Source organism: Mustela erminea, chromosome 15 (assembly GCF_009829155.1).
Source record: "Mustela erminea isolate mMusErm1 chromosome 15, mMusErm1.Pri, whole genome shotgun sequence".
Lineage (NCBI taxonomy): Eukaryota > Metazoa > Chordata > Mammalia > Carnivora > Mustelidae > Mustela > Mustela erminea.
The window spans coordinates 33,534,989-33,551,643 of record NC_045628.1 but is presented as its reverse complement, the minus strand read 5'-3'; the positions used below and the strand labels follow the sequence as shown (position 1 = coordinate 33,551,643).

General features: G+C 40.8%; 1 protein-coding gene across 10 annotated transcripts in view; it reads right to left on the bottom strand.

Moving 5' to 3' along the window:
* The window catches only part of KLF12 (Kruppel like factor 12), a 436,672-nt gene that overhangs the window by 20,521 nt on the left and 399,496 nt on the right, over positions 1 to 16,655 (bottom strand). For all 10 annotated transcript variants that reach the window (XM_032315078.1, XM_032315082.1, XM_032315084.1 and 7 more), the window contains one exon: positions 7,069 to 7,226. In XM_032315078.1, the coding sequence (XP_032170969.1) occupies positions 7,069 to 7,226 (158 nt within the window). The remainder of the gene's footprint in view (positions 1 to 7,068; positions 7,227 to 16,655) is intronic.

Genomic DNA, 16,655 nt, shown 5'->3' with positions numbered 1-16,655 from the left:
AATAGGCCAAGCGCTAAGAGAGCTGAGCTGAGCACTGTACCTGGGATCTGGCAGGTCCTCAGGAAATGTCAGCTCTATCCCATCTGTGGTCTCCATGTCTGTTCACAGCATTTCTTACTCCTAAACCACACGTACCAACATCTTCAAAGCCTCCCTCTTCCCACCCTCATGTCATCAGACGGTGGGCCTGTTGTTTCTACTGCGGCCGTATTTCCCACATGGCTCCGTTTGTGCTGGGACACGGAGATGCCCAAGAGCTCTAGGCTCATGGAGGCTTCTACCTGGCTGGGGAGGGAGGGTAGTCAGACAGCCTAACAGACCAGGGGACACTGAAACAATTTTGAACAATTAATAGAGTTTCTAAAAAAGTAGGAAGAAAGGAGGGCCGTCAGGGGTAAAAATGAAAGACTGAACTCCATAGAGTTTAGCACATTTGGAGATTCATGCGTTTGTATGGCTGAGGAAAGAGGGAAATTGGGATAGGGTCTGCAAAGGAGGTTTAACAGATGAACAGAAGTCAGATGAGAAGGGCTTTGCACCCAGAGTAGGATGGTGTCCCCAGTCTCCTTAGCCATAACAGACAGCTCTGTGTTCTATTCTCATTTTGCTTCTACCTTTATTATACAGCTTTGCACTCTTGGCCTCTGTCATGACTGTTCATGTGAATCTTATCTAGTTTACTTATGGACCTCTTCACTGAAGATGGGGGCTTTGTCTCTTTTTGCCTTCTTCAAGAAAAAACCCAGCATGCCTTAGACATGGAAAATGCTCAAGAAGTGTGTGTCCTGTTAATTCTGTCTACACAGATTCAAATGGAAAACTGTCTTTTACTAAGTACTTTAAATATATTCCTTATAAGATTATGTGTATCATCATTTTGCCAAAATGATGATAAAGAGGACTTGTTTAGGCAACAGCTTTCGCTTCACTTTTTCTGAATTATAAAAATGTTAAATTAGTAGGGTCTGAAGTACAGAGATGACATGATTATAGCTACTTGTGATGAGTGAATACCAAATGAGGCACAATTTTTTGCCTTGAATCTACTGGTCGCAACAGCAACAACATATATCTGTATCAATATTCATATACACAATTCCAGTTGAACACCGAGTCCCTCCGATGGCTTAGTCACTGCATTTCCTGGGATATAAAACTGAGGCCTCCTGCAGTAATTATACCAAAGAGTGCTATGTTTATGTTCAAAGATAAAAATGAAACAGAAAACCTGAGATTCACAGAGTGAAGTAGCTTGTCTAAGTTTGCCCACCAGTTAGGGGCCAAGGACAGATTCAAACTCTCATCTGCTGACTTCAAAGGTGGTTCTAGTCCTACTACAGTTTCCTGTTTCTCAGCAAGTAGCAGTATGCTCAGACTTACGAGTGGTTTGGCCAAGACTTACCAACAACTTGTTAGGAAAGGATTTTTTACCTGAAAAATTCAGTTTGCTCTTAAGTGATTAATTATCTTGGCATCGCTAAGCCTTATGCTTTATCTAACAACAAATCTAGACAGCAGGCCTGACACAGTTTTATACGAGTGAGTTATTTAATGAATGAAGACAGATGTGGGAGTAGGAGTAGCACCCCACCACCTGATCGAGCAACTACCAGACCTATGAAGAAAGGCCACTAATATGCACAGCTGTCACAGAGCTCATGAATTTCTTTGTAGGAATATCATCAAACCATTTCAGAATCTCACCCAGTTCAACATAATGTCAAATCAGAAGAAAGAAATGTAGGAATAGCAGTGAAAAGTGATGAGGCAAGTAAAAAATGAGAAGGCATAGAATCTGCAAGCATTTAGGATTGATGTGTGTGTCTGAATGTGTGTGTGTGCATGGGTGTGTTCCAAAGGCACCGTGATTATCTGATATTAATTACAAAGGCATCATTTCTCAAGGGAAGAGCTAAATCATACAGCATGTCCTTCATTTATAAAAGGTAGGGAAGGACACGTTTTAGAGACTTAAATCACAGGTGGTTAAAAATTTTAAAGCATCCATATGAGTTAACGTATTTGAAGTGTAAAATTCAGATACGACTCACTTTTGATGAAGCCAGAGAGATAAGAAATGCGTTTGCTTGACAGTTACTAATTTTTAAAATTTAGGTGTACGTTACATAGGGATTAAATGAATATTAGACAACACTGACTGAACAAGCCTCACGGATTTTTGGAGACTAGGGTATCAAGCTGGAATATAAAATACTCCCAGAGTCATTCAAAACTGAATATTTTTCTATGTTAATTACTCCTTTAAAAATCTGGCTTTAAATTTATCTTTATATTTTCTTTTCTTTGTTTATCATTAAATGGCCATATTTCACAGGACACTGATCATTATGTCCTGGCCCCCATGCCACCAGAGAGCTCTCCCTGACTTTCAGACCCTCCCAGACGAAACCCCACAGCTGGTTGTTGTGCGCCATCTAGTGGCTACAGGAATCATTGATGCCTGAATGTTGCTTGCTTGTTCTGCATTTTAGAAATACTGGGACACATATTTTTAGAAAATAAGAGAACTGTGAACAGCAATACCAGATTCATAAGACTATTTCCTCCTAAAATTGATATTTAAGTCATTTAATAAGCAATACAAATCTTAAAATGAAGTGAGGGAAATACACAGTACATGCTAGTTATGTGTAACAAAGGTTTAAATGACCATTAATTTAATAATAGTGCGTATGTACTTAAATAGACTGTACATTGCTCTATGTAGGGGAGACACAATTTATGCCAGTGAATAGGAACAATGTACCTGCTGACAACCATGGGTACAGGATTGGGGAGATACATATATTTTTTTCCTTTTTACCACGCCTTAAATAATTCACCATAGGCAAGTGTTAGTAAAGGTAGTTAAAAGTGTTTGCTCAAATCTTTACATTATTATCTAAACTGCATGGCCATGACAATACACTTAAATTATTTCCAAATTAAAACAAAATTATTTCCAAATTTAAAAAGGCACTCTTTCACACTTCTTCAACTGTATTTAATTTACTGTGCAAATTCTAAAGAGATGATTGATCACATACTAATAAAGCACAAAAGGTCAAGTGGTAAAGGTAAAATTAACATGACTTTATCAAAGGAAATTTCTTACTGCTACTTGCTTACCTCCCATAGCGTGCATACTTCTCATAAGTCATCTGTTATAATCCCAAGCTCTACATTCATTGTTATTGGTCACACAAAAATAACTTACTCAAAATGCCTGAAGCAAAGGTACGGCTGAGAACTTATTAAAAGCAAAGCAAGCCAACCTGAATCCCTCTACAACTAGTTTTGATTTCATTTTGAACAAAAAGTTGAGAAACCTTGCATAGAATTATAAATAGAAACACACCAGGGCTCACTTTGAACCAAGTTTCACTCATTATTTTTAAAAGGACTATTACTTGATAATTTAGGAAGATATGTCTTGCGGAGTAAATCTCTCTCTGTTAAGTGGATGAATGGATGTGGCATGTCTTGGTTTGGAGTAGGAATTTCACAAGGAATTTGCTGATGTAGTTGTGATACTGAGAAAGAAGGACTAAAGGTAGGATAGTTAGGTGGTTTTTTAGTTACTGGTTAACGAATTAGGACCCAGTTGGATAGAAGTCTTTGGGGTCACATCTCAGAGCCTTTTCCTTTAACCTGTCTTACTTAATACCTGGCAAAAATGGAAAAGCTGAAGGAGAGAGCTAAAATACTAAATGCAAGGTAGGCGGGGAGAGGTTTCAAAGTCATTTCAGCTTCTTAGAAGAACGGACCCAAGTCAACCAAATGGATGTAGACTCATTATTTCCCAGACTTGAAAGGGCATCCACAGCCCTCAGAAGACTGGCTCTGCTCTGTATCTCCCACAAAAGATCAGCCAGCCAGCAGTGAAACATGTCCAGTGAGAGGAAATGCACTACTCCCAAGGGAGGGACAGGTCAACTATCAACGCAACATTGCATGTTGAGGTTTAACAAAAAAATACGTATAGGTACAAGGGAGGGACAAGATGTAATCTTGGTAGTCTTTGATTTAGAGGACTTAACAGAGAGAGTCAACTGCTAGAGGACTTAATACTATTTTTATATTTTAAGAGGTGCCCATTCACAAGATCTCTCCCTTCAATTTGTGGTGTGAAAACTTGAAAAGACACAGTGACAAGTGGGACGATATCTAGAAAAAGATGGCTAAGACAACTGAGGGTACCTGATTTGGAGAAATGAAGATGCCAGTGGTTCATGCCGGGGAGGGGCACAGGGGCCAGGGAGTAACAGTGAGAGCTCTGGTTGAACAGGTAGTTGGGGCTGTTCCAGTCAACCTGAAGGTACTGGGAGCCAAACAAGGCCATAACAGGCCACTCGATATGGAGGAGATGAGGACTCTGCCCTCAGAAATTTCACCCAGCTTGTCTTGTGGAGGAGTGAGCTCACTCGTGTAGGAACAATACCTGACCAGGAGCCACCATTGCACAAAGGGGATAAAGACAGCTGCAACCATGGGTGTTGTGAGGGATCAAATAAAACAGAAGACATGTACGTGCGCAGAAAACAGCATCGCAGGGACTTGTTCCTTGTGAGCAATGACACCCAAGGGATTTCCGAAGTTGGGCAACAAAGTAGACTCTGTGGCGTATATGGTTGATGCGGACCCTAGGAGTCTATGATTTCATCTTATTAATAACCTAAGCTAATTAATGATGCTTCAACATTCAGAGTTTATACTGCTTTGAATGGTAATGCATGCATCACGTCTCCCCTACTTTCATTTTTATGTTAACTGACCTATAAGATACAATCCCGAATGTCCTGGGTTTGCTTTCCTCCTATACACTATGCATCACTTGGATAATGGAACAGAGGTGTCTATGTACAAATGAGGCTAACATGTATCTCAGAAAGTTCAAGGAATAACTCAAAACATACGAGGATTTACAGAAAAAAGCTTCCTGTTCCTTTATTTATTTATTAAAAACAGAAATGCTCCCGTGAAAAGTGAGTCACGTGACCTGATCATACTTATGACTGTGATCGCTGTTCATTACCTACTGACAGGATGGAGCACGCTTCTTTGACCCTCATGTTTTTATACTCATTCTTGGTAAAGAAATGGTAAAGAAGGGGTGCCTGGGTGGCTCAGTGGGTTAAGCCGCTGCCTTCGGCTCAGGTCATGATCTCAAGGTCCTGGGATCGAGTCCCACATCGGGCTCTCTGCTCAGCAGGGGGCCTGCTTCCTCCTCTCTCTCTGCCTGCTTCTCTGTCTACTTGTAATCTCTGTCTGTCAAATAAATAAATAAAATCTTTAAAAAAAAAGAAATGGTAAAGAAGTTGATTCAAAAATAGTGCCAGAGAGATAGATGAAAACCTCTCCTGGGGAGGCTCAGAATCAATGGAAAGGGCAAGAATCTGGAATTAAGCAGAAAAAGGAAAAGGACTGGGAGCAGGAATGAGAGATGAAGAGGCAGTTTGCACAACGCCTTGAATCGGGAGAGGTATTCGAAGTGTATGTTCTACGTTTGATGAGCAAAAGTAAACTCCAGATCCTGCAACGTGTTTTTGAGTTCAGACAAGCCTCCTACACCAGCACGGCATCCCACACACACAGAGGATGCCTGCTCGACGTGCGGACTCACGGCGCAGTCTCTGCCCAGCAGCTTTAGAAACCGTCCAATGACATGATGAAGTAAGCGGCAAGGAACGCGGGCTCACATGATTTTGCTACCTCGGCCGGGAAACGGTGTTCATAGTGGGATCATTTTAGTATATTTTGAGATGTAATACTATTCACAGATCTCAGCGGGAGTCTGTTCCACTTGAAGTTTCCAGGTGGAGGCAGATGCTGGCGTCTGGTGACCCTGGACTCAGCCGGCTTGTCCCGCGGCCCGTTGCTACCAGAAATTACCAAGAGTGTGTAGGAATGACTTTCCCTCTCCTATCTGCTCCCTTGAGCTTCACACATTTCAGTCACCACTTTTCCTAGAAAAGGTAGTGTAATTGTGGGGCTCTCTCCCTACCTTCAGTCTCTTCCCAGAGCCTCCCACTGGGGGCTCCCAACAGGACCCAGGAGCCAAGGAGGCTGGGGATGTGGGCTAAGGAACACATAAGGCACAGGACGGAAGGGGTGGGTAGGGGGCTAAGGCAAGAGTCACTAGGTTATTTCCTGGGTGGGTGGGCGGATGGATGGGGGGGGTGGACAGTGACAAGAGTAAGTCGTGTGTAATCTCAATTTCTTTCTCTCTAAACTGAATATTAGAAGTCCTCCCTCTCATATAAAATACCAGTGAAAATCAAATGGAATCACATGAAAATATTTCTTACATTCCTTACAGAGATACACACACACACACACACACATATATATACATATATATGTCAATTTTATATATATATATATTTTTTTTGGTTCATTTGTTTGGTTATTTGGGGGAAGAGACCAAGGGGAGAAAAACATGATCTAAGTGGTGCTTAAAATGCTACATTTAGGGATGCCTGGGTGGCTCAGTCATTAAGCAGCTGCCTTCAGCTCAAGTCAGGATCCCAGGGTCTGGGATCGAGCCCCACATCAGGCTCCCCGCTCTGTGGGAAGCCTACTTCTCCCTCTCATTCCCCCTGCTTGTGTTGCCTCTCTTGCTGTGTCCCTCTCTGTCAAATAAATAAAATCTTAAAAAAAAAAATAATGTTACCTTTAAGAGGATAGGACAATTTTGCTCAGCGTTTTTCAGTGTGCTTTGCGGACCTTTTAGAATCTGAGAAACTAGACAATGGTTAAGTGGCAACACTGACTATAAAAAAGGCTCCATCACTGAGTCCTACCACCGTAAAGGTCCTTAAGACATAGACGATGAACTTCACCATTGCTAAGGTCACTAAGACTTAAGTCTTTTTCAACTGAGACAGGGGAACGCACTCCCCTCAGACAGGAAGTCAACAGTAGACCGCAGTATAAGGAGCGAGTATAAACCACATTCCTGCACACTCAGGACCCGAAGTTGAACAGTGGCCCCTTTGGGACTTTCCCTGCTGCCCCATCTCCCCCGCCCTCCGCCCCAGCCCAGCGAGGAACCGTGGGACAGCGTACCTGTATGTGTCCTTCGGTGAGCCTTCAGGTGAGAACTTTTTGTGTATACTTTGTTGCATCCCTCAAAATCACATCTGTGGATACGCCGTTTTCTGGAGTCTGGGGATTCAGACCGTCTCTGGCGTCTTGTGCTCTCAATACTAAACGGTGAGATTGAACTGGAGAAAGAAACAGTGCGGTTAAACCGTGACCAGCACAGCGCTCCGTCTTCGTGCTAGTGACAGGAGACCCCAGCCTTAGCCTGTCGCTTGCTACAGTCTCGAGGCCCTACGACCACATTTCCCACCATCACTTTCTTGGACATGGTTTATTTCTTAATCTCGAAGGCAGGCAGCTTGGCCTGCTTCTGAGAAAACACTCCTCCACAGACAAAGATATGCTTAAAACAACAAGATAGAAACAAAAACTCCATAAAATCAGTGGTAAGTGAGGAGATCTTCCTTATCGAAAGAACAATCTGGAATCCTACTGAAGGACACAGAGAGTATTTTTGGAAGCTCAGCTACAGACAGACAAAATGAGGGCATTCCATAAGTAACACGGGGGGGTCTGAACTGCACGTGACAACATAGAAAATTGAGTAAAATCACAAGGTACATTTCAAAACAAGTGAGGTCAGGCTGAAAGAAATGACATCAGTACATCAATAACATGAGTCATGACAAGCTATTTCTGTTCAGTGAAATGCACCTGACATTTAACTTTTCCAGTTGGTGGTTTTTCATGGTGAGGAATCAAGCACATTGTATTTAAAGATTAGCTGTACCACCACTATGAGAAAAAGTTTCAACTATGAAATTTGGCCCCGACTTGCACAGTGTTTAATCTTAATGCCACAGTAGAAAAACAGGATTAGTTTGTAACGTCAGGTAATTGATTAACATGTACCTCTTCAAACTTTAATCTCTTTTGATTGAGGTAGAAACGAAGCATATGACTAATCGTTTTCAGTTACCCACGAAGTTCTTTACTATGATCACAAAATATAGCACAAACGCGATCATCCCTATTTCTAATGTAAAAAATTCACCACTGCTCATATTGGACATATTTTCTTCCAGCTTTTTCATGTGTTGATGTTTTTCAAAATTAAAGTTTATTAGCAAATTACCTCTTACAAAAACCTGAATGACTGAGCAAGAGTTCTTTGAAGAAAGTGACGTTTACGCTTCACTTAAGCCGATTACAGGTAAAGGGAAAACCCCACCCCCCATCGCTTCCTTCTCCTCCCACGGAAAACCTGTCACACATTTTCTTTAAATTCTTTCAATTCATTCCAATTATCCTTACCTATACAAACCTACAGTCACAGAAGCTCCTAACAATGTTTTGTTCTTTAAGAGACATGTAGAGGGGCACCTGTGTGGCTCAGTGGGTTGGGGCTCTGCCTTTGGCTCAGGCCATGATCTCAGGGTCCTGGGATCGAGCCCTGCTCAGTGGGGAGCCTGTCCCCCCCCACCCCACGGCCTGCCTTTCTGCCTACTTGTGATTTCTCTCTCTCTCTGTCAAATAAATAAATAATCTTTAAAAAAAGAGAGAGAGACATAGAGATACCATCATATAGTTCACATCACTTTGTGGATTTCTTTACACTTGCCTTTTGCTCACTCACCATTAAGCACAGTTTATGCCAACACTGTCATTTATTTACTTCAAGTGCTATATCCACAACCCATCTATTCTAAGATGATTTTTTTTCATATTTTGATGTCTCTAAAATTAGAGGCTTCTTATACAACTTATGGCTTGTCATAGTTTAACTGGCATAAAATTATCTTTTTGTATTAGTAGTACATACAGCAGTGGTGCATTTTACAATATGTGGTACTTTGAACTTAGATCAGAGGTTGGTAAACTTCTTCTGTAAATGGCTAAATAGCAAATAGTTGGTTTTGACTTTGAGAGTCATGCAGTCTATGTCATAAATCAACTCTGCCCCTGTAGCATGAAAGTAGCTATAGACAATATGTAAACCAGGAGTATGGCTATGGTTCTAATTAAACTATATTCATAAAACATGGGTTGTATTTGGGGCCAGTGGTTGATGCATGACTTAGATGAAACATGGTAACAGTCCAGGGAATATTCAACTGAGAGTTTTAAAGTCTATTTCTTAAGCGATCGACATTTAGCTCATTTCTGAAACTTCACTGGAACATTGCTCCAGTGAACTTTTCTTCCCCCTCAATGTATCCTTCTATATATGCGCCTTTTAAGTTTTCAATGTATCTTCTCACTTGTACAAATAACAGATTCAGCTGCCAACGCTTTCTATTATTAGCTAAGACAAAATATAAGTGGTGTTTTTCTACTTGTGCCTTGAAGAGTTTAGGACAAGATCTTTATTAGTAGAATGACAGAAAATACGGGATGGCTAAGCCACTTTTTCGAGCCTTCCTACGAATCAGTGTGGATTTCTGGTTTTCCACATAACTGACTCAGCTGTGGTAACTGGAGCCTATTGTGAAAAAGTCAAAATAGTGTGCCTGGCCCGCCCCACAAAGGAACAGCTTTGGTCGCTCCCGCCAAGGTATGCTCGGCCTAGGCTGGGTTTCTGGTGAACAAAACTGTACGTGTGGAGATAGGACAACAGCAGTTCATTTCTTGAATATCTAGTCATGAAAATAAACATGGATCTTGGTCCTTGGGGGCCTCAAAAATAGAGATTTCTGTGTCATGATATGTTTGACATCTTTTAAATCAAGAGAAAATGATATGGTATCTATTTCCTTCAAATTATAAATTCTATAATCAGAACGGTGTGTGTTGTGCAGTACTTTCTACAGACTAATAAGTATAAATATAGCTATGCGTAATCAGATAATACGTTGTTTTGTCTGCAGTTTATTTTAGCTGTTTACTTTGCCTTGTATTTGTATATAGAGAGAAAGAAAAAATAAATCTGAACTTAAAACCAAGTAAGTACTAAGCAGGTCTTTAAGGGAACAAGGAAGTGAGGCTGCTCTACGGTCCCTCTATCACGGAGCCATTTGGCAGGTGGCTAAGGAAGGTTAAGGCCACGGAACGGCGTGATAGTACTTCACCAAGACTCCTGAATTTACACCGAAAGAAAGACATGTTAGGGGACGGCCTTAATGCTATAAAACTTCACACATTGACTTTCTTCATTTTAAAGTAATATATTTTAGGATACTATGAAGAACCACTCCCTCAAGGTATCTATGCAATAAACATTTTTAAAAAATTAAAAAGGTAAGTACCACGAACAGCCACACCCAGCAGAGCTAGCTTGGGTAAAGTTTTTCCCTGGCTCCCCTTTTAAAACGGTAGAGGTATCCTCAGAAGATGCTGAAGAACCTTTGGCCAGGCTGTGCCTTTCAGAAGCACTTATTTGATCTTTGCAGAAATGTAATAAGAGGTGGGCTGAGGTAGACAGAGAACAAAATGGCGGAAGAACTTAAAGAACACAGGAAGATGGGTGGACACGCCAACTCCGTGCAGGACTGCCGCTATGTTGGGGGTCCACGCAAGAACCCACAGAGGGCAGGCACTGGAGGGGGAAGAAAATCAATCAACGGTGGGGGTTTGGTCAACCCAAATTCATGGCAGTCAAGGTACTGGGGCCAAGCATCTCTGGAGCCTAGAACACTGTGGGCATTCCAGCAATGTTTGCTAAATTGAATGAATGAATGAATGGATGAGTGTAGTAAGTCAAGTATTCCTAATTTTTAATTTAATATTATCAATCAAGTAATTAATCACTCATTGGTTAGTTAATCCTTACTAGGATTCTTTAATTGCAAGTCTTCAGATAATGGTCACTCAATTCTTTGCTCTTACTCTCATTTCCCTAAACTTCATACTTTAAATACTATATAAAAAGTGGCTACTGAGTATCAGAGAGTCTGGGTAACCATTAAAACCACATGCACATAAGTGTCTCAGTTCTTTGCCCTAAATTCCAGAGGACGGCATTCTAAAGCATTCCTTACAATTATAATTCTCAGGGGAAGGCCACTGAGATCCCTCAGAACGTGTAGAGGATGCCAGTGAATGAATAAAAATCCTCCCTTTGATCCCAGCAAGCATGTGTTGAGCAGGAGAGGGTGAACAGTGATCTTACTCTTGGCGATCTCCTCCTGGCCCATCTCACTCCAAGGCCCACACGCGTGGGCATTCAGGAACAGAACAGCTATCATTGCTCTCCGGGTGCGTCTATTCTGCCCTTTCCACGTTCTCTGAGCAACGTGCCCTTCGCTCAGATGGCCCTTCAGGTATCCCCAAATACATGCAAACCGGTTCTGTGCTTTCAAAGCTGGTCTTGTTCCAAAGGTGGAAACGCCGCATGTACCAACATAGGATTCTTCCAATAATCCTTCACAGTGAGCTGACAGGATGAAAATGGGAGGGCCACCTCCGCCGCCAGTGTGAAGGCATCTGCATGGTTCGCAAGAACAATAACTAAAGGCCCACTCCCTTCCCCAGAAGGTTAGACCATTTGGAGTAGTGAATGAGCGCCGGAGGGGGTCTCCTAGGCACTGCGTTGTAATAATGAGATCTAGAGAGAACAAATGAGTGAATCATGACTCCAGTTGCACAACAGTCCCACTTGGAATGGCAAGTTAAATTAGAATTAAACCCAGAGAGGCTGGAGAAGTCACATCCAGGAACAGCTCTATTAAAATAGAAGGCACTACACGGCTGCCATGAACGAAATTAAGGTTAACTGTAATCAGCAGGTAATAAAAGACCATTTGTCACATGTGACCTCAGTGTGATGAGATGCCCTTCAATGAAATTGAAGTTTCTATAGGTGCTTAAAAAAAAAAAAAAACAAAAACCAGGACATTCTTCTCAGGCGGAAAAGAGAAAGAGGACATGCACATCCCAAATTTTCAAACAAGAGCAGAAAACAGTGGAATAGCGGGTGGTTTCACAAGTTCACAGGTTCAACCTCAACTGGGAGGAGCAGGCTGCAGATAACGTGATGGCTGACAGTTACGGAAGGCCGAGCACACACAGGCTCGGCTCTAAATGCTTTCAACTTCAAAGCAACTCTGTGAGGTCGGGGTGATTGGTGTCCCTCGCTTAAAGATGGGGAAACCGAGGCAGACAAGTGAAGTGGGAGGGTAAGACAAAGTGGGCGGCCACACTACACCCGGATTCGAACCCAAGCAACTGACTCTAGGACCCAATCTTAGTTATTACTTCCTACGGACTCAGATTCAGGTTAATATCATCCAGCATAAGAGAAAACAGGAGGGGCTCCTGGGTGGCTCAGTGGGTTAAGCCTCTGCCTACAGCTCAGGTTATGATCTTAGGGTCCTGGGATCGAGCCCCACATCGGGCTCTCTGCTCAGCGGGGAGCCTGTTTCCCCTCTCTCTGCCTGCCTCTCTGCCTACTTGTGATCTCTGCCAAATAAATAAATAAAAACTTAAAAAAAAATTGGTAAAACAGGAAAATGCAACAACATAATCTGTGTCATTTAAAGTTTCCCCCTCATTCAAGGATAGGAAAAAAAAAAGGGCAAAAACATAAAAGCATTCTTACATGGAGTCTGCTATAATAAATTGTATACTTCTTTCTTGAGAATTTTAAGGTAAACAGCTTTATAAATGCTGCCAGTCGAGGCAATCAGTATCATTATTTACTATTAATCTACCTAAGAAAACACTTGCCTGAGTTGCTGTGAAAAAAATATTTATTGCCAAGGTCATGTTTTTAGAAGGCTGAATCTTCCAGTGGAAGCCGATTCTGTCTCCCTTGACCAGCACCGCCACAGAACTAGGTCTTCCCCTGCCATTCCTGTTTATTAACCATGATACCGAAAATGATTTTCAATCAGCTGCATGCCAGTTACCTTAAGGGAAGGGGGGAACGTTCAGTCTTAAAAATCTACTTTGTACCGTTTTCGAACGTTTGTCTTCAAATTATTTTGAATTGGACAGAACATAGTACTTACTGGAATTGTAAATTACTTTCTGCCACAGGATACATGTAAGAACGACTACTTCCTTGTTAGCAAATCAAACACCATGTTGGGAATGAAATATCGAGGCCAGAAGCCAGAAAAGAAGTTGATGAGACTTTCAGTTAACCGAGGCATTACAGAAATCTTGGTCAAAGAGCTTCTGTTTGCTTGTACAAGCCAGACATTTGCATTTTTTTCTTTTTCTTTCTTCCCCTCTTCCTTTCTTTCTTTCTTTCTTTTTTTTTTTTTCTTTTGCAGGCTTTCTCTCAGCCAGTAGATGGCTCTCAGAAGCAGCAATCTTTGTATTAAATCTTGCCACATGATAACCGATTCTGTCTAGCTGCTATCAAACCACATCAGTGTCTTTCCTAGGATATTAACTGGGGAAAAGGTGCTATTTAGATACACTCCCTAATTCCCAGAAGCTACACCTTAAGGCAGCACAGATTTACCAGCGTGAAGAAATCTTTCCTTTCCCCTCTTTTCTCTTGCCACCTACGGTTTCCTATGGAAAACTACTTTTGATAACAGATTGAAATTGTCAGATCAGCAGTTGCCATCCTTTCCAGAAGCTGTGATGAAGGCATCAGACCACTTCACGTTCAAATCTGGATTCAATAAAAATATGCCACTTTCACAAATTGTAAATCAAGAGTAATACATTCACTAAAACAGGTCAACAAGCTCAATCTTACCATATATTCAACTAGATTTTGGCACTTTTTTTTTTTCATACAAACAGAATATGTCCAAAATGTAGTTCTAATTATTGTTTTGTGTTAATAAGGAAAATTTCCTACTAAATACAGATAATAGGTTTCCGGATGAGCTTTTTTGGGGTGGGCAGACAGACTCAGTGTATCACAGTTTTTACTTAAATATAGCAGCTGCCACTCAGTGTTCTTCATCACTTGCTAGACCATTAAAATACTCAAAACTGCTACAGGCTTATCTTTCTGCTCTTTTTTTTATTCACGGTAGTTTAGCCAGTAAGTTCAGAAGCTGCAATAACAAAATTCTTAAAGATAAAATGGGGGAAAAAATGAACCTTTAATGGCATTAGCTGTGATTGGTTTTATTTTCATACTTATGATGAATTTAGATTACAAGCCGAGAGGAGCTAGTGTGTTAACAGAAGAGATCCATTTTCGATAAATAGTATCTACTCAAAATAGTTACTTTGGGGGAACAAAGCATGACTTGCAAAGACTTTACCCCATAAAATCAATCCATAATACAAGTTGAAACAAGTGTGGATTTCCAAATTATGCTCGACACTCGACACTGAACAGAAGACACATCATGTACTGAAATATTCAGATATGCTCGACACTCGACACTGAACAGAAGACACATCACGTACTGAAATATTCAGATGAACTTGCTGCAGAATTTCTTCAGAAAACAATGGGGTTTAAAATATGTTTTATGCCATGAGGTGTAGCTGGATGGATCATTTGAACCTACCATTTACTAAGTTATTATTTTAATCTGAAATTTTAAAACATTTTTATTCTAGTTCAATTAATTAACTTAAAAAGTGTTACTGGTTTCAGAACCAATGGTTCTGAAAGTGATTCATCAGTCAGTGTTCCATCAGTCTTATGGAATAGCCATTACATCACGTGCACTCCTTAATGTCCATAACCCAGTTACCCATCCCCCACTCTCTACCCTGCAGCAGTATTTTCATCTGAATTGAAGACAGGCCCTGTCCTCAGTTTGCCTTGAGCCCTACCACTCGAGGTTGCCTTGTAAGAGTTGCACCTTCCATTTATTTTACTGGTGCAGCCCCTGAACCCATTTGATCTGGAGATCCCCTAGAACCGTGCTAAGTTAAAAAAAAATAAGTTCTAGCTATTTAACTGAAGAGAAACCTTGAACTCCTCAAGAATGCAGATATAATCTTCAGCGTTCCCCCCTGAAGCGGGCACAGCAACAGATGCTTGAAAGGGTGAAGGGAAAGGAAGGAAGGAGTTTGGGGAGCACAGTCAACCCTGGGAAGACTTTACTGAAATGTTGACACTGAAGTCTCACCATAAAGGAGTTAGTTTTTCTCCATCAGAAGGATCTTATTATCAGGCAGATTCACTAACAAGATAGCCTTATGGAGGTCCCCCAGGTAAGTGCAGTCTAGATAAAACTCTTGTGTTTTATTTTTAAAAAATTTTCAAGATTTGTATTTATTTGAGAGAGAGAAAGCGGGCAGGCATGAACGGGATGGGGAGAGAGGCAGAGGGAGAAGCAGGCTCGCCGCTGAGCAGGATACGGGGCTCCATCCCAGGACCCTGGGATCATGACCTGAGCTGAAGGCAGACGCTTAACCGACTGAGCCACCCAGGCATCCCTAAAACTCTGTGTCTTAAATACTAAAATATATCTAAAATGTTTCAAATATACAGTTCTAGTGAGATATTATTATGCAACCATAAATAAGCTTTTGAAGTGACCACCAAAACAGGCCTCCATCTATTTTATGCTGATCATTAACCAGGTCTATGTTACTCTAGAGATTTCTTTTATTAACACTGAAATTATATCAGTTAACTATCTGGTACTTAAGCTTACATAAATTATTGAAACAGTTTTTATTGCTCGTAGGGGATATGTAAATAACAAGACCAAGTAGGTTTCACTGGTAATGTTGCACTTGAGTTTTTGTTGGCCAGTAGGGCTGTCTGGTGTCACAAACAGGCATTTCTCCTAACATCAAAATAGCACGTGCTTGAATTCTGGAGAAAAACAAAAATCTTCCCATTTAATGGAAGAAACATTTTACCTTTTAATTTCCTTTCCTGAAAACTTTCATCTTCAAATACTCTCCAAAATTAATGTTGAAAAAATAAGAAAGTATATGAAGGTACCCACATTCATATTTGAAAGACATTTGGAACATGAGGAAACAGGCTCAGCAGGTTGATGAATTACCACATCACAGCCACACAGCTAAAGACTGGCAGAGTTGGAACCAGATGCCCAGCTTCCTAACCTCTCATGCTAGGACCTTTCTACTCTCCAACGAGGTTGTGGAAAGATCTGTGTCATAATTTTTACTTAGTATGTAGGAAAATCTGCTTGGCAACACTGATATTCTTTTTTTTTTTTTCCCCTTACCAAATAGACTAAAATTCCTATCCTATTTTTTTGCTTTGGCCGCCAGGAAACTCAACCACAACAGCCTAGGATTTGGTGTGTTTATTTTCTACCTTAATTGTGCAACCCCAACCCTGAACTATATAGTTTAAATTTTATATAGTACTTTTAAATGTGTCTCATAAATTTCTTTCTGCACTAGGTGGACTACTTATGTTAAACAAGGAAAACAAAAGGGTACTATGGACTTAAAAACAGAGAAAAACATGTTGAAATTCGAACTGGGGTTTTAATATGCAGAACCCTAAAGTTTCATGATCAATAAGCTCATATTATTATCTTTCAGAAAAAAAGAAAATGAGAATCTTACTTTTTGTTGCTATTCTGATAGACTACAGCAGAGACCATAATCTAAAAATCTAGCTTTGAATTATAACTTATAAGCAATGGTATTTTAGACATTTAATCTCTTTGATTTTCAGATGCCCATAATTCAAATGTGGAGCTGTCAGAACAATTAGCCGAGTCATGTAAACCTAACTCAACATCTAGTACATCTTT